Source organism: Meriones unguiculatus, chromosome 2 (assembly GCF_030254825.1).
Source record: "Meriones unguiculatus strain TT.TT164.6M chromosome 2, Bangor_MerUng_6.1, whole genome shotgun sequence".
Classification (NCBI taxonomy): Eukaryota; Metazoa; Chordata; class Mammalia; order Rodentia; family Muridae; genus Meriones; species Meriones unguiculatus.
The window spans coordinates 9,606,952-9,629,329 of record NC_083350.1 but is presented as its reverse complement, the minus strand read 5'-3'; the positions used below and the strand labels follow the sequence as shown (position 1 = coordinate 9,629,329).

The window sequence follows — 22,378 nt, the reverse complement described above, 5'->3', positions numbered from 1 at the left end:
CCCTATGTTTACAGGTGACATGACCTTGTGTACAGAAAAGCCCTAAAAATCCACAAAAATAAATGAACACATTAGATCTGAAAAGCTAATTCAGTAATATTGAGGGATAAATATACAAAAGTCAAATTTATCTCTCTAAACTTGCAATAAATAATTTGAAAATGAAAATCCTATTTGCAATACCATGAAAGTAAACAAATAGCTCACACACACATACGAATACTCACACACACAGAACAAAGACAGACACACACACACACACACACACACACATACCACATACACACCACACATGCACCCCCCCACACACATACACACATATACATACAGTTGATGCCGTTATTTCTGAAAGAAATTCCACATGGTAAGATAGAGTGGAGTCTGACAGTAACAAGTGTCAGTGGCAATATGGAGGAACTGGAACTCTCACGCACTGCTGACGGGAATGCAAAGTGGTCCATCACTCTAGAGAACGTGCTGGCAGCTCCTCAAATAAGTGGCATTACCACCAGACTCCACAGTTAGAGGGGGCCTGGTACCTGATTTGTGGACATCTGTACTGTGTGCTGAGCGCTCTGCCTCATTGACTCACTTCTGCATTCATGGGTTGCCAGAACCCCCACCTTGACCTACAGATTGGCCACCAGCCTGTTGTGTGGCTGGAGGTGCCATCCTTGTACTCACATTCTGGTTATTGAGAGAGATGGAGGCTGCACTCAAACCTGAGCAAGAGCCCTGGTCCTGGCCCCACAGTCTTACCCACAGACTGCTGCTCATTTCTGCCACAGACCCTACTTCCAGGCATACTGGACAAGAGAGACTCTCGCCTCAGCCTTGTTCAAGGAAACTCCGACGCACATTTCAGTAAAGACACTGCATGCTCACAGAGGTCTCCTTTCCATCTTTGTCTCAGTGTCTGCCTCATTGTGATCTCTGGGTAGCTTGCCCAGGTCACACACATGGAATCTGAACTGGGCAGTTTGACCCTAGCCACGCTACCATAAAGCTGTTCTGGATTCATGGCTGCTTCCACAGGCTGGGAGGAAACCAACCCTGTGTCCCTGGGGGGTTGAGAACCACAGATCAGGGTCCCAGGGCTTAGAATATATCCTCTGAGTCCTCACAGATCACCACTGGCCTGTCCTGGAGGGAGACCCAGATGCTGCCACTGGGGACCCAGCTCAACCTCCCTGGCTAGAAATGACCAAGGATGGTGGCATCTTCAAGCCTGAGGTTAGTGTAAGGGAGCAGTTTCTGGGAGGACTTTCAACCCGGAAGGCAGACCCCAATTCACCGTGACTTGACATCTGTCCTACCTGGCCAAAAGCAGGTCAGAAGTAAGCCTGCACACATCCTCAACTGCCCCTGGAGAGCTTCCCTCTCATAGGGTGATTCTATTTGATTTTTGCCTCTACGTTTCCTCCTTCACGTCCTGATTATTCTGCAAGCTGTCAGTGTCCACATGCAGTGTAAGCCATGAAGGCCTGAGGGTTGAGGGTGGATGGGGTCCCACCACAGTCAGGAGTCACTGGAACAGCAGGCACGTCCATGCGCACTCACGGGGACTTCCCAGAAGCTGCAGCACTGTCCAGCTTTCGAGCAGCAAAGGTAACAATACGGGAAATCCCAGATCCTAGAGTTCTCTTTCTCTGGACTAATGTTGGCCACTTGGTTGCAGTCGTACTTCTGCCCTGTCTCTGGAACCCTCTTTCTCCTTCTGAGGCTAGCTCCTTTGGTAAGGGGAGACCAGCACAGATGTGGGATATCTGCATGAAGAAGCCAGGTCCTAGGCTAAGGCGAGCAGAAATGGTTCCTCACTACTTCTAGGAGTCTAGAAATGAACCAAGGCTGCATGAATTCTGGTAAGCAGGGTCAGCCATGTCTGGATGGAGGGGATCAAATATGTCTGTTTTGAGGACCTATTTTTCATCTATACATCAGCAAGAGGGTCTTGGGAGATCAAGAAAGACCAGCACAGGATCCTAAGGGGCTAGAGAGAGGCTTTGGGGTACCTGAGAGTGCTGGGGAACCTGAGAGAGGGTCTTGAGGGAGCAGCAGATTATCTAAGGGTTGGGAAAAGGGTCCAGGGAAACAGATGGTAGTCTAGAGAGGTGGGGGGGCACTTCTAAAGGACTAGGAAGAGGGTCCTGGGGAACAGGATGGGGTTCCTGGGGGACTGGAAGAAATTTTATTGTCCAGTGTAGAGGAGCAGGAAGAAGTGATGGTCAGACCCAGGGGCTTGTGCAGAGAAGGGGTGGAGGAGAAAAGAGGAAGAGATGACGTCGTGGCTATCTGGGCCTGGCCGATAGAGCAAGGGCATACTTCACACCTTGTCCTCACTCAGCTACACAGCTGGAAGGGGCGGTCGCATCCCCGCTACACCAGAACTCTCAGGCTACCTGGCTCTCCTAGGCATCCCAGGGGCCACTGGCTAGCCAGTGCAATCTCTCCACGGGCCTGACAGCAGTGTGTACGTGGTGTCTCCTCTCCCTTCCTCTACCTGACTTATGTGCTTGGACTCTTGAAGTGCTAACTATATTTGAATATTGGGTCCTGTGAGCAAACCTCCTCTCCAGGAAAAGGTGCTGTGAGCCCTTCCTAAGTGACAGCTTCTGGCTACGTGACTGAGGGTCAGCTGCCTCCAAGGGAAGCAGCCTGGTGAACCGGAAAGTCAGACTTCGGTCAGCCATGACAACATGGGAAGCTAATGTGTACTCGGGTCCCATTTTCCTCCATATGTAAGAAGCATTGAGCTGAATTTGGATTTGATGCATGTGGGATCATCTGCAATTACCAAAACCAAACAAAACAACTTAAAAAAAACAAAAAACCCAAACCTGCTGGGAATGTCCTGTGTCCACACCGTAGACATTCTCTACGGTTGCCAGATAGGAGCTGTGGATCACAGGACATGTTCCCTTGTGTATTAGAAATTTCTGAGTTGTTTCCTCAGCCTATCCATTCTCTATTACACATGGGCCAGCTGGATCCGAGGCTAAGATTTAGAGTCCAGGGTTGTCCAGGTGAGGTCTAGAATGCTGGACAAAATATACGACAACGTAAGTGCTGCACAGATATACTTCAAAAGCTGTCAAACACTGTCTGCTTTGACCTGGCAATTCCATTTGGGGACTATGCTCTTAGGGAACATTAGAAATAGGTCCAAAGATGTCCGCACAAGGAGAGCCCCACATGCCAGAGTGCAGTTCTGTGAACCTAGACAGTACATGCAGGCACCTTCCAGGAAGAAGATGCATCATGGTCCCAACCAACACAGATTACTCAGCGCTGACCAGGCCTTCTAGGCCTGCTAACCCTGCCTGCTCCAGATAGGCATGTGGTTGGCATCCAGACTGTGGCTTTGGTGTCCATGTTTCTGCTCAAGGAGACCTGTGGTTCACTAGTGCTATTCTGTCAACGCTTTGTTCTCTTTTGCTATTGGCTGCTGGACCCCGTTATATGACTGCGCAGAGTATATCCACTGTCCATCTATGGACATTTGTGTTCTGGGTGCTTTTGCTGGCATGAACATTAATAAATCAAGTCTCTTTGGGCATTTGCTTTCCTTTTGGGAAAATCCCTGCAGGAGATTGTCGGATCAGACCACTCCATGATCAGAGCACTCTACTTCCTAAGAGCCACACCACCTTCCCTCGCATATAGTCTGGAGGTCCAGTCCTCTGCAGCCCACTCAGCACTTTCCCCAGATTATTTGTTTGCTTTTTCAAATCACAGCCCACATACATGTGTGTTCCCATGTAAATAAAGTGTGTGGTCTCACACGATCATTTAGTTTGCATATCCCTGAAGCTTACAGAGCTTCTTCTCATGTGTTGTCATTTGTATGTCTTCTCTGGTGATTATCTGCTCGAATCTTTTGTTCCTTTTGAACTGGGTTTTCTTGCAGCTGAGTTACTACAGCTCATTATATAGTCTAATTGCGAGTCTTTTGTCAAATCTGTGATTTGCAAATATTTCTCCCAGTCTGAGCCATGCCTTTTCATTCCCTTAGCAGTCTTTCACAGGCAAAGTGTTTAACTTTGATGAAATGTAATTTACCAATTTTTTCTTCTGTAGAAAGCTTTTGATGTAATATCTGAAGGCTCCAAACTAGACAAGCAAAGACTGTCTCCTACATTTTCCTGCAGAAGTTCCACATTTTATAATTATATGCATGGTCCATTTTTAGTTGAATTTTTGTATAAAATATAAGGCAAGAAGCTGGAGAGATGTCTCAGTGGTTAAGAGTACTTGCTGTTCTTACAGAAGACCCAGGTTCCATTCCTAGTGCCCACATGGTGGCAACTATCTGTTAACTCCAATCCCAGGGCATCTGAAGCCTTCTTCTGGCTTTCTTGGGCACTGCCTGCACATTGTACACACATACACAGGCAAAACATACACATAAAAAAAAAGATTCAGCTGACCTTGTGCATGCACGTCTGCTCTCCGTGTTGGCTGCAGTTGTCACCTGTGCATGCACGTCTGCTCTTTGCGTTGACTGCAGATCTCACCTCTCACAACACTACAAAGTCTGACTGGAGCTTTGTAGTAAATCCTGAAGTTGCGGGATGTGACTCCTCCAGCTGGTTCTTAAAAATGGCTTCACTGATGTCCCTCAAGTATTTTTACAAGTATGTTTACAAGAACCAGGTTTGGAATGAGATTTCACAGACCCCACAACTCATCTGGGATGAGTTCCAAAGCATCCAATCTCCCAGCTCATGGCAAGCATGTTTCTCTGTTTACTTTGGTCATGGACACCTCTCATATCAGTACTGTTCTTGTTCTTATTCTTGTTCTTCTCCTTCTTCCTCCTCCTCCTATTCTTTCTTCTTTCTTATTCTTCTCCTCCTCTTTCAGACAGAATCACATAGCCCAGGTTGTCCCTGAACTCTTAACCTTCCTGCCTTTACCTTTCACATGTTAGAAGTATAAGCATGCACATTAACCTGGCTGTTTTGTAACTTTTGGAACACAGAAAACCCACATATACCTCATCAGGATCCTAGACACGTTCAGTGCAACTTTACAAAACAATTTCCAGTTCTGTTTATTCATTGTTCATTTGTAGTCAAACAGTTGGATTTTATCTATTAATCTGAGTCCTGTGATTGATTGTCCTAACTCACTTACTTGTTCTTTTTGTGTATTTCTTGGGTCTCAAGTAACAGGCTTTCCATTTTCTTGCTTCAGTGCCTGGGAAAGAGAGAGCCGGCATCCAGGAGGAAAATACTCAACTTTCATGTTTACCTAGGCTGAAGTTCTCCATGTAAATACTGGAAATGACCCAGAATATTCAATGGTCTAAGCCAGCCAGTGGTCTACATTTTTTCCTTATATGATGTGAGGTTTTATGGCTTTGTTATAAACTGCTTGGCTTTCTGTAAGTCCTGATACATCTTTTCTAAGTGTGCTAGCACATCAGACAGCAGGTGCTCCTCCTCCCATCTCCTTCCTCCCTGCTATGGTCCTGGCTATTGGACCTTTGCATGGGGCACTGGGATACATCCCTAGCCTTTTATCTTTGAGATAGGGTCTCAACTGAGTTACTTAGGACAGACTTGACTTTTCTGTCTTCCTGTTGCAGTGTCCTAACTAGTGGGCTTATGGGAATGTGCCAGGAGATAGCACCTGCCTGGACCTATAGCCCCTCCCCCCTCTAGCTTTGAATTCTTGTTTCTTACACAGGATGTCACCGGTCATGCCCTCCAGCAGTTTAAAGAACAGTGGTGGGGTATATTTCCTTTAGACTCTGCCCATCTGGAACTGCCTTCTCATTTTGCCTTGTAGAATGTTGAGCAGAAAATAATTCTCACTCGGAATGCTGCTGATGTCCACTAGGCCCCAGCTTCTGATTCTGCTGTTGAGTTTCAGCACTCACACTAATAAACAAAACTCAAATATGTGGCCCCCACACACCATATCTCTGCAACTATGTGACCAGAAAAGAACATGGCTAATGTCTTACCCATTCTGATAGCAGAGGAAAGAAATAAGAAGGCAAGGCTGGCTCACAACTAGTGAGCAGGACAGGCACAACTTGGGAAAACCAAACTCTCCAAAAAGCAAAGCGTATAGAGAGGGGGCCCTGCCGGCACTGGGCGTGTCCGCCTTCTAGTAGAAATAACAGGCTAGGTTCCGCTCCCACAGCGCTGAGACTTCAGTCAGCACTGTGGTGGGTGTGTCACTAACATGCTGCCCCGTGCAGGCTCTCTTTGGTCCTTGCTTTTGTCTTGTGTGATTAAAAATCAGGGACAGCAGCTTGCCAAGGAGCCCTGCAACTACTGTGTGTTTCACTCTTCATAAATCAAACACAGCCAGTAGATGAGGAGACAGGAGGAAGCACAGGAAGACAGGTGTGTCTTCAGGCTGTGTCTTCCTCGGTGGGTGTCTGAAAGCCTACTTGGTGGGTGATTAAATTCTTTCACGAACCTCTGACAAAGCTTGTATATCGCCTGGACCAGCTCTTCATCAGTCTAAACATTCGCTTTAGGTAACTAGGTAGAGTAGGCTGCAGGATAACCCACCATCCTGCAGTTAGCAGTCTTAGCTGGGTGTCCCCAGGCAGACACCATGAAGGCTGAGCCCATGGCAGAATGCGTTCTTGCTAATGATCCTGCTCATTTCACCTTCTGTCTCAGAAGACCCAGAACAAAATGTCTGCTAACTCGTTTCACTAACTCCACATTTGACTTTGAACTCATCGGAGGTTTATTCTTCTTAATTACCTCTGGAAAAGAGCACTCACAGTTGATTTGGTAATGCAAGCAGGAAAGTAGCAGAGGATCATCAGCTCTACCAAGGAGAAGCAATTGTTTAAAAACATCATTGCAGTCATTTAAGCAGAAAAAGTGAGCTGCTCATTCCAAATAGTCTGTGCTGGAGCAAGCTGGTCAATTCACTCTCCTGCCAACATTTTGTTACCCAGTTTGTGTTACACTGCACAAACAAATCCTCAAGAGCCCTGGCCCAAGAGCTGTTGGTTTCTGCAGATAGAGAGATTCAGAGCCGGCAAGGGCTTGAGGTTGGAGACTGCTAGCATCCTGAAGGGCACGCTAAGCCTGCCTGGGTGCTTCCTGCAGATGGGGGCTCTGTTGAGCACCTGGGGGTGTCAAGCATGCTGTCACCCAGCTTTGAGCAATGCACTGAGGTTCTAGGTCCAGAGGCAATCAGCAGGCGGTGGACAGACAGGATGTGGAGAGGCCTGGAGCATGGGTTAGAGTTCCTTTTGGTTCAACAATGGCCCAGAACGCACAGCCGCTTTTCTTCATTGGGATGTTAATTTTAGCTGTTTTCTGGAGGCCATCCCCACAGCTGCAGCTCTGTTTGAGGACGAGGATGGGTTTGCTGCTCTGTGCCTGGCTCAGCCCAGTGTGTGCATTGTGGGAGGTGGGTTGGTTTGAATTAACCCAACTGCCATTACTAGAAACTGCTCGCTCGCTCTCATTAAATTTTTACCTACCACAAACAATGCAGCAGAGACATGCTAAGCATTCAAAGCCTGTGGCTTCTGAGGCAGAGTTCCCAGAAAGAGGCTTCCTGTTTTTAATGAATCCAGAGCTTCACCCATACTAGGCCAATACTGTACCACTGAACTAGATGGATCCCGGTCTTCCCATTAGCGCCGATCTCTGCTCCTCTGCGTAGGCTCACCTGTAACGTGCCTCCTCTTCTGCACTGACTTGCTGTTTGTGAAAGGCCCATTTATAAAGACCCCTCCACACACACACACACTCTGATGTGGACAAAAGTCAGACACTATCTATCATCGAATGGGATGTGCTATTCCTTTGCCATACACAACATCCTCTTCATTTTTCTGGCATTGCTGACCTTCATGGCTGGCTCACAAGCATAGTCTCCTCCTCCCCGAGGTGTTATTTTTTTCTTATGAATATATTTGAACTTCTTCTATGTGAAGATTATTAGCCTATTGTCACATACATTGTAGTTTTATTACCTTTATTGTTTCTGGCTTTTTTGTGGAGACTAAAATGATTTCCCCTACGTTCATGAGGCCAGGTATATTCACTTACATTTTCTTTTATTAATCATATAGAGTTTGTTTTTCCCCACGGTCTCTTACATATGTAGAATTTATCTAAATAGATGCTTTCAGGTAGCCTCTGTTAAGACAACCATTGGTGGATGGGGGAAGGCTTCATCTCAGACACTATGTTACCACACAGATTTGTTTTTATTTCTGTGTGATCATCTCCAAATTGCCAGGATGAGCATGCTGCTGTTACTAAGTATATGCTTGTTTAATTTTACTTATTGCACTTTCAATGTGTGTCTTACTAAGAACATATTTAATTTTGCATATAGTATTTCTAAGAGCTGTCACTAAGTGTATAATTGTTTAATTTTATTTATACTATGTTCCTATATCTGGTAAAGTGTGAAATATTAGGACAATGTCCCCAGAGACCAGTCTTCCTTCCCATGTCAATGCTGGTGTTAGATGTGTGAGCCCCCAACAAGACTATGGAAAAGACCATGCTCCACATTGCCAGGAGCTCTTCTTACTAGCTAGCTACCTAGAAGATGACACCAAAGATGTGCCAGGTTCCCATGAGCCAGATACACTGTGCAGACAGAGCTGATTTCTGCTGAGGATCTGCCACAGCCACCAGCTGGCGTGTGTCACCACTCACACACTCCAAGTCTGGGAAGCTCTCAGATGCCAAGAAGGACCAGGCCTCCTGCTCAGCTGATTTCCTTATTCTCCACAACTCATAGCTAGTGGAACACAGGCGTTTCTCTAGGTCCTTAAGAACACCCTGTAAGGTCCAAGAACACCTAATGGGCTTGTGTCGACAGCATCATGCATGTCAGAGGGGGCACTTCTCCAAACATCCAAACACACAAGATGCTGGCCTCACTCACTCTTTCTGTCTCACTCAGCCTTGTGCTGGCTTCTTTGTTGTACACTGGGCCTTTCTTGCTAAGCATATTTCTGAGTGCACGTGAAGATTTTATTTTAATACTAACCAGAACAGTTTCCCCAGTTTTTTTCTTTTGACTATTAATAAACAGTTTTAGCCAGCCACCTTGACAGATTCACTTGTTTAAAATACACTTTTAGCTCCTTCTCTTGGATTTGCAGCAAAATCCATACAAACGGTGGCTCTTGCCTATGAGGAGGAAGCCCAGCGCCCTCCCCCTACCCAGTCCATTGTCAATTCTCACCCCTATCCCTCCCAGTGACCAGAAAGGAGCTGGCAAAATAGCACTTCCTGATCAGGATATATCCCAAGGACCTGCCCCAAACTGATCCACTCGGGGGCAGTGACTTTGCCAGTGTATGGTCAATGCTTATCTTACGTCGAATCGCATACATGGACAAGCTGAGTCTTAGGAGTAAAGGTGACATTTATATTTATTTAGCCGTCTGTGTTTTACCATGTTGAGATGAAGCACTTACTCATGGCATCCTATCAGGACTAATTGGAAACAATATTAAATTTTAGGAAGTGACCCTATGAGGCTTCATGAAGTTGCTTCTAGTCTCTTTGTTCAGCCTGCTGAGCAGCAGCTTAGGGCAGAATGCTCTTTCAGCCTCTGATGGGAGGCAGAAGCCCACTCAGCACTTCCGAGTTACCAAGCGCTGACTCAACAGACATCCACCAAGGGTCAGGCTCATCATGGAGCCAAGGCAAGCAAAACAGTATGCTTCCTGTGCAGGATGTAAATGAAAGGGCACCAGTGTGCAGGGCCAGGTTGGCCCTCACCTGGTTTAAAGGAGAACAGGCAAGGCACTGTCTTGGATGTTCACTGAACTCAGTCACTTTGGGATTGTCAGGCAGGTACCCAGCAGGAAGAGGACACTGGGCCCATTGAGCTTCATGCTCAAGTAGGGGTCTAAAGACAGGAGAAACAAGGTGGGGAGGGTGTGCCCACAGCAAGCAGAGGCCTGGTTAGAGATACACAAGTGATCGATGGGAAAACACTGCACTGTGCACACAGGTTCAAAGACAAAGAACCACCTAAGGACAGTTGACTAAGAAGAGACGGCAATCTTAAGAGAAGCAATTCGCAGATATATACGTAATAACACACCTATCACCTAATGATCAAGGAGACTTAAAAAGCTATGAGATAGTGTTTGAGACAGATGGATGAATTTGGAGATGGACCCTCACTGGTTTGACCCCACAACCTGGATGGGCATATGGACAAATGGACCCAAGATCATTGGCCTGACCTGGGAGGAGCAGCCTGTGGGGCCAGCACAGGGTCACTCACACACAGCGACACAGCACATGTGGAACTCCTCAAAGTCATCTGTGGACAAGAATGATCACCCAGAATAAGCTACAACAGCAAAGAGCTGGGAAGTTAACAATGCATTCCCCTAGTGCTGTGAAGGCAGATGCAAGGATGTCCAGAGAAGGCTCTGGCCATGGTTCTGGGACACAGCTGGCTGCGGGCTATGGGTGGCTACCCTTCCAGCAGAAAAGGGAGGTTATCGGGAGGAAGGTGGCAAAGAGAAGCCCACTGGCCTATTCGGCCCTCTCAGTCAAATCTCCCGCTCTTCTATTTCAGCTCTGTATTTCTCAACTGTCCATAAAAACAAATGGTCATGGTAGGTAGGTATCAGGACCAGAGGCTCAGCTGCTTCCTCCAAGCTCTGTCCAAACTGAGCCAGTAACAAATGCTCCCACAGAGGTGGCAGGCTTATTTTTAAGATGTCCAAGTCCATGTTTAAGGGAGAAAGGTGACTCTCAGTTCAGGAGGGCCCACCTCTGCAGGGTGGTTTCTGTGGGAGGACAGGTTACCCGAGCAGACAGAGGACCAGAAGATGCAGGTTTTCCTGGGTTCTTCATACAGAATTCCGCTGCAAACTGCAAAAGAGCTTTCCACGCTGTATCACAGGGGAACAGTTTTGGTAAAATGGCATAAGTTGGCCGTGGCTAACTTGGTGAATTTTGACAACTTCCCCTTTGTGCTACACTTCAATATTTCAAGCTTAGCTGGAGTCAAAAAATTATCTCAGTTCCAACTTCTCAAATATGTTCTCCCAACTGGGTAGTGCCTGATGAATTTATACTTGGGTGAACTGAGTTCCCTTAAAAATACAGCTTATCTGTCAAAATAATTCAATCCTATTTAGGGAAATGCTGGAAGGCAATGAAATCACACACACTTGGAAAAATCTTCCATTTCCTCTTCGTTCCAGTGAGTCCTTCACATCTCAGCTGCACTCACTGGCTGAGGCAGAGGTCAGTGGGGCAGAATGATCCCAGTTCACAGATGGTCCGCCAAAAATGGGGCACGAGGGCAGAACCACTGGGCGCTGTGTGCTGACCACGTCACCAGTGGAGGTAGAGGGGGTTTCCTGGTCTGCCATTCTCATTCAGCGTTGCTGTGTCTTTAGACCAACAACCCTTGCTAGTTATCAGAACTTTGGAAGTCATACAGAGGAGGGGGGTGCCCACTTCATGGCCACCTGTACTACACAAATTTCCTCTTACAGTGCTACCATGGCCCTTCGAAGTATGTTTGTACTCTCGTGGACAAAAGAATACCTTGAGTACCTTAATTCTCGTGGATCATTGAATCTGATCTCTTTGCAGAAACCTGCATTTGATTGATGGAGAAACTGAGGCCCTAGAGGAGAAATAAATGTTTAAAGGTCCCCAAACAGTCAGAACAGGCATTTAGGGGCTGAAGAGATGGCTCAGTGGTTAAGAGCACTTGATGCTCTTCCAGAGGACCCAAGTTCAGTTCCCAGCATCCACATCCAGCAGCTCTTAACTCTCTTAACTCCAGCTCTACGGGGTCCAACACCCCTGGCTTCCAAATACGCAGGCACGTGCCCCTAGAAGCTCCCACAGGGTCTCCCATGAAAACGGGCAGCAGTCTCGGCCACGAGCTCCCACACCAACTCTGAGTAGTGGGGTTGGCCCTAAGAGGGAAGGAGGCCGTGCTGGACAGGGCACAAGACCACACACTATGTTCACGTCACAAGCCCCAGCACTCTGAGGAAGACGAGAAATGCAGACAGACCTGGTTCAGAGCCCTAACCGCAGCTCAGCCCTCTGCTGACTCACTTTGTAACATCACTGACAGGCAGATCTGCCAACAGGCAGATAAACCAATCATGCACACTGCTGGCTGAATAGGGGGCACGGAATCCAGAGCTAACTGATCTGGCCACATAGTGCTCTTGTAGTGCTCTGGCCTCAGGAAAGGCCAAGTCTCTACCCATCACCTCCTGGGCTCCCGTGGTTCTGAATGTGACAGGACCTGGTGACATTCCCTAGTGCAGGTGCCCAAGCAGAGGTCCTGGGAAGCAGTATGACATTGTCAGCAATGGTAAAGCCTGGCTATTGCTCTTTTCTCAGCGAAGAGCAACTACGGCTTTCTTTTCCTGGGTTCACAGCTACCTGGTTAAGATAATTCCACTTGGTCCCTTAAGCACTAGTGCACTGCAGATGTCAAGAAACCCAGCTGCTTGACTGTAGCCTCAACCAAAGCCATCCGTCCTATGTTCTCTTGCCCTTGTTAGGTGGGAAGGACAGCCTTACGGCCTTTTGGAGACATAGAAGAAGCCGTGTTGCTGGCCATGCTGCCCACTCTAGATGCTGGGACAATGGGAGGAGTGAGGCTGATTCCTGATGTTGATGTTCAGACTTGGTAGTGTGGCTCTGTGTTAGATGCAACAGCCATTTTCATACCAACATGGACGGAAGCCCAGCACAGAAACCACCCTGGCAGCATCTCTGCTACCTCTTCTTGAGCAAGAGTCCCCACCTCGGCTCTGCCCTGAGCTTCTGAGATGAGCTTCCTCCAGCTTCCTCTGACTGCAGAACCAGTCAGAGGTTCCCAGAGATGGTCCAGAGGCAAGGACAACAAATGCACAATATGTCCATGTCATCTGTCAGGGCTCCCATGGGGTACCAAAGAATGGGGAACCTCCAGCCACAGATCTCAGGATGGGCACGAGGCAAAGGCCAGAGCTCACGTGCTGGGCAGCTTTGTGTGTACTGGGTGGACTTGGGGGTGGCTGGGGGTTGGTCAGATGTAACCCCAGATGTACCTGTGAGGGTGTTAGATGTTTCTCCCTGTGACTGGCCTTACCCAGTTATATGGAATCATGAATGGCATAGAAGGCCTCCCTCCTGGGTAATAGAGTCCTACATGATGGTGGGACCAGGACCTTGGTGCTTCTGCCCTAAGCCTGTGCATACACCCTCTGGGTGTCCGGCAAAAGCTGCAGTCTAGGGCAGCTTGACCAGAGACTGTGGGATTGAGCATCCTTACAGTGAACCCCTGCACACTCATCCTTTCACTTATGCCTCTGGGGAACTCTGACTAACCTGCCCAGAGAGCTAACACCTCCCTCTGCCAGAAGGTGGCAGAGCTCTGTGTTTGAGGGTGTGTGTCTCTGCGAGCAGAAACTTTTGCCACCAGCTTTCCGGGCTGCTGCTGCAGAAATAACCTCAGTGAATTCAAAGCTGAAATCCCAGGCATGAAATCCATAGCTCATTACAAGAGCCTTAATTTGATCATGCTAGGAAAGGGAAACACTGACTGGCTCAGCCACACAGCCCAGTGCAAAAGGAAATGATGAATTTGAAAAGCACCCTGCACCCCATGAGCCTTCACAGCGGCAGGCTGTTCTCGGGCAGGCTGGCAAGCACAGCCCGTCCCTGCTGTGCGCCAGGGCCCAGGCAAGCGCTTAGCTCTGTCTCCAGGCAACACGGCAGCCACCACCGCATAGAAGGAAACTTGCAGCTATCTGTTGGCATAAAATTGTCTTTGCACCATCTCTCTACACATTTGAATCATTCAAAACAGACACTGTAACATACTCTCCTGGTCTAAAGCCTGGCCCCTGAGCATTTCCTACCAGCGAGAGCACCTTCAAACCCAAGAGAAGAGCACATTTCCACTGTTACTTCTTGGCTCTGTGGATACAGTTCTCAGAAGATGTTACTTCCAATGACGTCATAGTCATCAGGGCCAGTCATGGGTAGGGCATGTGCTGGTTATAGACTCGTGTAGCACTACTGCCCTGCTTGTCCCTAAGGATTCTGATGTTATGAGCTATTTTCTCCCAGTTGAAACATTCTCCTCTAGATAGGGTATTAAGATTCAGTAGTTGACTTACAAGGCTCTGGAAGCTCCTGAAATTTACAGGATTCACTAAGTTCCTTTCTAAAGTCGTATAAGATTAATGCTTGTTTGGGAGAGGAGCCTATTTATCTCCTTAATTAAACTTAAATAATCTCCTTAATTAATTAATTTCCCCTTATTTTTATTTGATGTATATGGGTATTTTGCCTCCACCATATATGTATGTAGCACATGCATGCAGTGTCTACAGAGGCCAGAAGGAGGTGTCTGATCCCTTGGGATGATTGTTACAAATGCTTGTGATCTGTCGTATGAGTTCTGGGAATTAGAGCTAAGGTTCTCTGGAAGAACAGATAGTGCTCTTAACTGCTGAACCATCTCTCCAGCTCCCAAAACTGCCTGTAATCTAGGTACTGTAATCCAGGGATGCAGCTTTCATGAGTTCTCCCCTATGCTGGGTGAGCTTTTCAGTGATACAGTCGCCTAAGTGGTCACTCATGTTCCTTTAAGGAAACATACTATACTCTCTGGCTCACTAAGCTAGACCTGGGTCGTCTAGCTGAACAGATGTTTGCTCATGTCTCTCCAGGAAAAGGCATACAATACCTGAACATACACACTGGCCTGCAGCACACGGAAGGTAGAGGAGCTGTCTCCTCCACCCCAACCTAGTGAAGGCTACAGGCTCATTGGAGGCTGTATGAAGTATTAACCGTGGTAGAGCTTCTGTCTCCTCTGCAGGTCTCCCACATAAGGCAGAGGGTAAGAGCTTGGAAAGACACAATACTGAACCCTGTCTCCATCTACAAGACCGGCTCTAGGCCCTGGATCCAAGTCCTTCCAACCTCCTTAAGGATCTGGTGCTAAGACACTGATAACTCATCCCAGGGCCCCAACTTGGTATGCAAACATGGGAAATCTGCACTTGGCCACAATGTGTCCAGCTGGGGAGAGGGGTATGATGGCATATTTCTCAGAATGTACTTTTTGAGAGTCAAAAAATTCAAGGCAGCTATTGTGGCCACAGATTTTTCAGGCTATAGGTTGCTAACTCTGTTTCCATGGCATGAGTGTAGGTTTGGAGATCAATGAATTTTTTTCTTCTCTGAAAGACACAGCTACTGAGGGAGTGACCTCCCAGGGACTACATTGAGGACACAGCCTGCTGGGACTGGAAGACTGGGTGTCGTGTGCAGCAGAGGCACAGTGTCACAGCACAGTCCCCTAGGAAAAGGTTGGTTGGGTATCTGCTTAGTGTGGGGTTATGAACACAACTCAGGAAGTGTGAGAATAAACCACATGCCATGAGAACAGCAGTTCTCAATCGACAGATCTGAGGAGCTGAAAGCTTGCAGGAAGGTAGATGATGCGACTACAAGAGAAAAGCCGTGTGCAGACACACACGTCTGCCCAGTCCCTGCAGTGAGCACTGCTTCTCCTGAGCATTGGTGCAGAGCCATGTCACACAGCCTTCTTTTGGGTGCTTTTGCTGGGTACCAGGTCAATAGGTGAATGTTGAACTCTGGAGCCAGCAGGCAGGTGTGGCTCCCAACCTGGACAGGGTGCATGGCAGAACATGAAATACTCTGGAGGGCAAGACAGCAGGCTTCTGTTGAATGCCCCACGAGTTTGCTTGGCTACTGAGAAACTGTCTGGAAAAATGTCACCCCGTATGGCAAAAGGAACTTGCAGTATGATAAAGTGACAGACAGTCCTGAGAAGGGACCTGACCTGGTTACCAGGTGAGCCCGACAGGGCTCTAAGTTTGTCCACACGGGAGGCTGGGGTCAATAAGAGAAGATATGTGAAAGCTGAGGCCATAGTGATGTGTGCTGGTGATGAAGGAACAAGAAAGAATGGCCTGAAGCTAAAAGGCAAGGGACAGAGCCAACAGCCTCAGAAAGGGGCCAGCCCTGCTCCACGTTAGTTTACAGGGAAACACAGTTTTTACTCATCAGGGCTGTGCCCCACAGTAAGGCAGGTGGGCTGTGGTTTCTGTGTCAGTGGCTCAGGGAAACAAGTGCATAGATCCCTGGTGGAGCTCCCAGCCAGTGCTACCATTGATGCCCAGTTACTCTTTTTTGATGCACTCTCCCTGCTACCCAGGCCTCGTACTATTAACACTTTCTGTTATTATTGAGGTGGTGGAGAGTTGTGGAGACCAGTGGCTAAGGGCTACACACGTGTGTATGTGTGTGGCATCACTGCTACATGCTAGACTGTGACAAGATGCCAAGCTTCATGTGTGCTTTGCTACACATAAAACAGCTGATGGGATGTAAGACTTTTTCCTGGGAGGTGGTTACAACACTGCCTATTTGTGTGGTACCCAGTGCATGCAGAGGGCAGACATTTTCTAAGCGTTCTCATTCTTGCACATCTGGAGACACCAGCGGGCCATTCTGTGCAGCTTCTGGATCGAGGTATCCTAAGGTGATCATGGTGTAGGGGAAGCCCTAACTAAGAGGAAGCCCTTTATCTAACCCACACAGCCTAAGAGAGCTCTGTCTACCCAGAATGCCCCGACAGGTAGCCTGTACACACTGTTTCAAAAACTACTTTTCACAAGAACTAATGTTTCAATAGCCACCACCAAGAGTGCTGGCAAGAGACTGAGATTTATATTCAAATTGTGCCTGTGTGCTGAGCATCGGGGCCCAAGCCACAAGCTAAAGAACTTACTCTAGGGGGGAATGAATAAAGTGTAATTGATGGAAAAAAAATAAAAAAAAGAAAATGTCTATTTAGAACAGGTTTTATGTAAAATTAATAATAATCTTTTACTGGAGTATGAAATACTGATTAAACATCAAAAAAAAAAAAAAAAACTTACTCTAATCACACTGAAGCCACAGTTTTACCGTGAGGGTGATTGGCAGCTACTTGATTATGTTGGGCAGAGCAATTTTTCAGATGAACTATTGACATTTCATGGCTCCCCACATCCCAGGCAGTGGCCAGAAGGCATTTACCCAGCTGGCTTTGATGGGAAGTTCTCTGGTGTCCAGAGAGCAGATGCCAAAGCATCTTTGGGTTCTTAAGACAGGTTCAGCGGAACTGACTTTTTCTAGCTCTGTTGCTGAACAGTTTTCCACAGAGCCAGTGTGAGTCCACACTGCAGTGCGGACACACCTTGGCAGGACAGCTCTCTCCCAACAGGGGTCACCACTTTTTAATTGTAGCTGAGGAATGCGGTGCTTGGTAGGGTACTCAGGTGGGGGTGCAGACGTTTCCAGCTGGGCTTGGGTTTCCCCAGATCTGCTATCACTAGCCGAGGCACCCCTGACTTGGTAATATATAGAGCATTACTACACAAACAACAGCTTGAATGTCTCCTCCCCACCCCATCTCCACCAGAAACCCATGACTACTTAAAATGGCTGGAGATGGCTCAGGCTTGGGACACCCAAGAACGAAGCAAGCCAAACCAATTTCCTCAAGTTTACATTGAAGTTCAATTTGCAGCCGGGGCTGCCAAGCTCCTGGTCAATTGCATTTCTCTGAATGAGCTGATCCCATTAGGTGATCACTAGGCCTGGCCAGGGACACTACAGGACTCTAAGAAGTTAGGCTGAGGGTTCTGCCCAAGCAAAGAGGTGTCAGTGTGAGAAGTTGGAAGTGTGTCCTCATAGGGACAAGAGAGTGTCTAGGCAAGGGGCTGAAAGGCCAAATTCAAATGAAGGATGTCCTCTACTTCGGGAATCCTGACATCCCCAAACACAGACCCCAGTCTGCTACACAATGTCTTTTGCCAGCTGCTTTCAGAACTTTCCCTGATGGGTAAGGGGCACAAACACCTTTGGGTCGCTTGTTTCCTCTTACCTGCTGTGAGAACTGGCTCATTACAAATAACGGATCTGTTCACCTTTCATGTGCTAGCACTGTAGGGCTGGTGGACTAGACAGAGAAAACAGGACAAGAAACAGGGCTTCCAACAAGATCGGGGCCCTCTTTTCGCCATTATGGTCCTCTAGCCCTGGGGCACCCAAATTTGGCCTGTACAGTTCCCAGCCTTGCTAACGCTGCGCTGCTCCCCTTTCCACCGTTCCTCATGCCGGGCTGACCCCCAGCCCTAAAAGTACTTTTATTGCTCCTTCCTTCCTAACTGTGATTTTGCTTCTGTAATATCTGTAAATATCTGATAGGCAGTCCTCCTGAGAGGGATACTTGACCCTCAGGTTGAGAACCGCTGCTTCTAGCCCCGTAAGCTACTTTTTTTTTTTTTTTTTTTTTAGCTCTACCTTGTCTAGACGTTGTAGGTATTGTTTGTCGGAGATGCCGAGAGGGCCCCAGGAGAAAAGCCGTGCGTCCTTGTCCTGGAACTTAATGTAGTTTCGAGTCTCATGCACCAGCTCACTGGACCCTCACTCCTGGCTGCTCAACCAGCGTGGGGAGGGGCAGGGGTGTGGAGCCTGCCGCTCCAGCCACTGCTGGAGGTACAGTAGACAACTATGGCCGGTAATAAGCACGCATCCTCCGAATCGCTGCACCCGGGGGCCAGATGCGGCCTTTCATCCCCACCCCCACGATCGTGGCTCCCCTGCTGTCCTGTCCTGGGCCCTGGAGCCCATGCTCACGCTCACCCGTTCCTCCTCTGCGCGTATGTCAGGCATTGTGCTCAGGCACAGACCGACGGCCGTGACGGCCACGAAGGCCACGGAGACGTAGGCGAAGAGCTTGCCCGCCAGGCCGGAGTGCGGGTTCTCCACCACATCGCGCAGGCGCCGTCGGCCTCGCTCCAGCCGCCCGGTGCCTCGGGCTCGCGCCGGGCTCCCCTGCGGCCCGCGGCCCGGCGGCCCCGCGCACGCCTCGGCGGCCTCCTCCTCGCGGCGGCGCAGGCGGCGCAGGCAGCAGCGCTCCAGCCGCGCCTCGTCGATGCCCCAGTAGGCCAGCTCGTCGCGGAAGGCCAGGGCGCACGGGCCGCGCAGCAGCCTCAGCTTGCCGGCGCGCAGCAGCGCCACGATGGCGCGGAAAGCGCACGGGCTGCGGTCGAAGAAGAACTCGTCACGGCTCACGTCGTAGTCGTCGCACACGCGCAGCAGCTCGTCGTGGCCGCGGCAGGCTCGCAGGCGCTCGAGGCGCGCCAGGGGACAGCGGGCCAGCGCGGCCCAGGCCAGCCGCACCCTGCAGCCCCCGACGTTGATGATGACGTGCCGAGCCCGGGCCCCTCGACCGCCTCGGCCTCCTCGGCCTCCTCGACCTGCGCTTCCAGGTTCCGGGCCGGGGGCCTCCGGGTGCCCCGGGAGCCGGGCCATGGCCCCATATGCCGGCCGCGATCAGGAGACGGGGCCTGCAAGAGAAACCACAGTATTAGGACTGCGTGGAGAAGCCGGCCTAGCCAAAGAACCAGGGTCTGGGGAAGCAGGAGCTTCCTACCCTAGGTTTACCTCTAACTCTGGCACACTTGCAGGTTCTGCTTTGTCCAGATTGGGGATCCCTCCCAGCTTTCCAGAGGACACCATACAGTGGACACCTTATCTTATTACCTTGCTTCGTCTCCTAGAGGTTAGGAACACAAAAATTTCCCAGGCAAGGAGAGGTCATGGGTGGAAATGGTTTAAAAACCCCTAGATTCAAACAGGGTTTGTGCCACATATCTGGCAGCAGAATGCCTTTTACAAACCCATGTATGGTCTGCCCTAGGCTGGTCAGGATTTAAAAAGAGAGCATCTATCCACCCTCCAACGAAGTCAAGGAGGGAAACAGAGGTGGGTGTGGGCTTGCCATCAATTAGAAACAAACATGAGATTCCAGCAAACGCACCGTGTGGACACTGCTCTAGACCAGATTAAAAGGAACCAATTATAAAAAAGATATTTCAAGCCAAATGAGGAACACTGAGCACAACGTAGGAAGTAAAAGAAAATGTAAAGATATGATAATGGTGCATGAGAAACCAGGGCAGTTTTTCTTAGAGGTCCTGCCTGCACATTCACGGATGAGGGGGGCCTGGGACACGGGTGGTCGCTGAGGAAACGGTCAGCTTCTCATAGCGCTTTGTATCTCACCAGGCCTTTCAATGCTTCCCGCGTCTTTGGCATCTCCAAGCATGATGCCAGTGGCCCGCTCTGCTTGGAACAAAGCTTCCAGGTAATTTTGCTGCACAGCTGGGGTTGAGAATCACCAATCAAGAAAGGTGGGAACCCACAGTGCCTGATTTTCCAGCCAGCTTTCGTTTCTAAGTCAGAGGAACTGTTTGGTACCCACAGAAATTATTCAGATGGCCTGTGAGCCTTCTAGGTTTCTATGCCAACTGTTTGGCATATACATTTTTCCTCCGCTGCACTGGACTCACTTTTCCTAGAGGATTATATATATATATAAAAAGGAGGGCTGTAACATCACTAACATCAAAGACGTTGACCATATGGAGACCTCTGCTCTTTCTCTCAGAGGACGCCCTGCCCCCTCCAATTAAAGTCTTCTTTGCTTCCTGGAATGGAGAGGCCAGAGGTTCAGCAGAGGCACTTAGAGCTATGCTAATGGCAACAAGAGTGTGTAAGACAGGCAAATTCCAGCTGGTTCAGGTTAGAGCAACCTGCCAGTGAGGGCAGCTTGGATGTCTGTTTGGGAGTCATGGCCCCAGGGATGATGGTAATTGTCAGCATACCTGCTAGGTAGGAAAGACTTTTCTCAGCCCTAACCACAGCATCCTATGTGAAAATATACTGCACAGCACTGTATATACTGTAAAGCACTCCAAAGTCCATCCTTAAGGTAACGGAAAATGGGTAAAAACTTCCAGAGCCAACTTTTGTGGGACTTTGGGACTAACCAAAAACTGGCAGTGACCATGAGGACCTTCAAAGAAAACAACTGACTCTTAGTAACAATGACCCTTTTGCAGCATCTGGACTCTCTGTCTTCCCCTCTCCAGGGCAGGGAACTCGGCCACATTCACCCCTGATCTCAGCTCAGGGGACTCGGCCCACATCCACCCATGATGTCAGAGCTCAGGGGATTCACCCATGTGCACCCCCGATCTCAGCTTAGGGGATTCACCTCCATCCACCCCTGATCTCAGCTCAGGGAACTCACATTGTCCACCCCTTGCTCCAAGCTCAGTGGTGTCCTTGAAAAACACAGCCCACTGCTGACACCAGTGCTGGCAATGGAAGAACATACCTCACCAGGGCGCATCATTCCACTAAGCTCCCTCCAAGCTCCGGGAAGACTGACTCAAAGGCTTTGCTGTTATCTCCCATACCAGGAACCTGCCTGGTGCCAATATAGGCAGCTTAAGACTGTCTGTCAAAGCCATTTATAGGAGAATATAGCTGTTGGTGCCTGAGGCAATGGATTGCAATCAGAACAAGAAGAGCTTTGGAGGTCAGGTTGGGCATGAAGTGCTTGGGGAATGAGGAATTAGAAAATGCTTTGGGATTCAGGATGCCATGTGTATGCCTGGGCTGTGTGCTTACTCAGTAAATATCAAGGAAGCCTCCAAGGCTTTCCTAGGCTGACCTTTAGGCATGGAAGCAGGTGAGCAGAAGAGTTAAATGGGCTACCTGGCTGAGTGCTGGCAAGGCCCTAGCTCACACAGCCCATCTGCAAAGACTGGGTTTGCTTTTCTTTCTGTGAGTCTAATGGGACAGAGACAGGACAACCACAAAGACAAGACATACAGGCTTTACAGAATTGATCCTTTAAACGATGGGCTGTGCAAAGAGACATCAGTAAGTACAACAAATCACGGCTGGAGAATCTGATTTCCATAACTGCCACTTACATTGTAATGTCCGGTTTTCAACAACAAAAATAACAAAGAATATGAAGAGTAAAAAAGAATGGCCTCCAAACAGGAAGGAAACAACTAAAATAAACGTCCCTAAGGAGCCCTATACAGCAGCTTCACCAGAAAAGACTAAATAAGCTAAATTAAATATGTTCAAGAGATATCCTGGGGAAATGATGCATACCTGTAATCCCAGCACATGGGAAACTGAGGTAGAGAGGATAGCCACAAGTTTGAGGCTAGCCTGGGGTACACAGTAAGTTCCAGATCCACTTGGGTTACAGTGTGAAATCCTGTCTCAAAAACTAGACCAAAAAACAAAAAAAAGTTAAAGGAAGCCATGCCCGAAGACCTTCCTAAGGGAATGGTGAGAATGTCTCTCCAAGCAGTACCAATATTTACTACAGAAATTATAAAAAGGAATAGTACAGAAATTATAAAAAGGAAGCAAGAGAATACTGGAGTTGAAAAGTTTAATAATAAGATAAAAAGCGGACGAATTGAGCAGGCCTCAGCATCCATCACAGGATGAAAACAAGTCCTGTGAGAACATCT

At 48.5% G+C, this 22,378-nt stretch overlaps 1 protein-coding gene across 2 annotated transcripts in view; it reads right to left on the bottom strand.

Moving 5' to 3' along the window:
• Window positions 1–22,378, bottom strand: part of Kcng2 (potassium voltage-gated channel modifier subfamily G member 2) — a 63,720-nt gene that overhangs the window by 6,597 nt on the left and 34,745 nt on the right. For both annotated transcript variants that reach the window (XR_009589736.1, XM_060376995.1), the window contains exon 2: window positions 18,672–19,378. Coding sequence is in view for 1 of the 2 variants with exons in the window: in XM_060376995.1 (XP_060232978.1) it covers window positions 18,672–19,343 (672 nt within the window). In the remaining variant the exon portion in view is untranslated. The remainder of the gene's footprint in view (window positions 1–18,671; window positions 19,379–22,378) is intronic.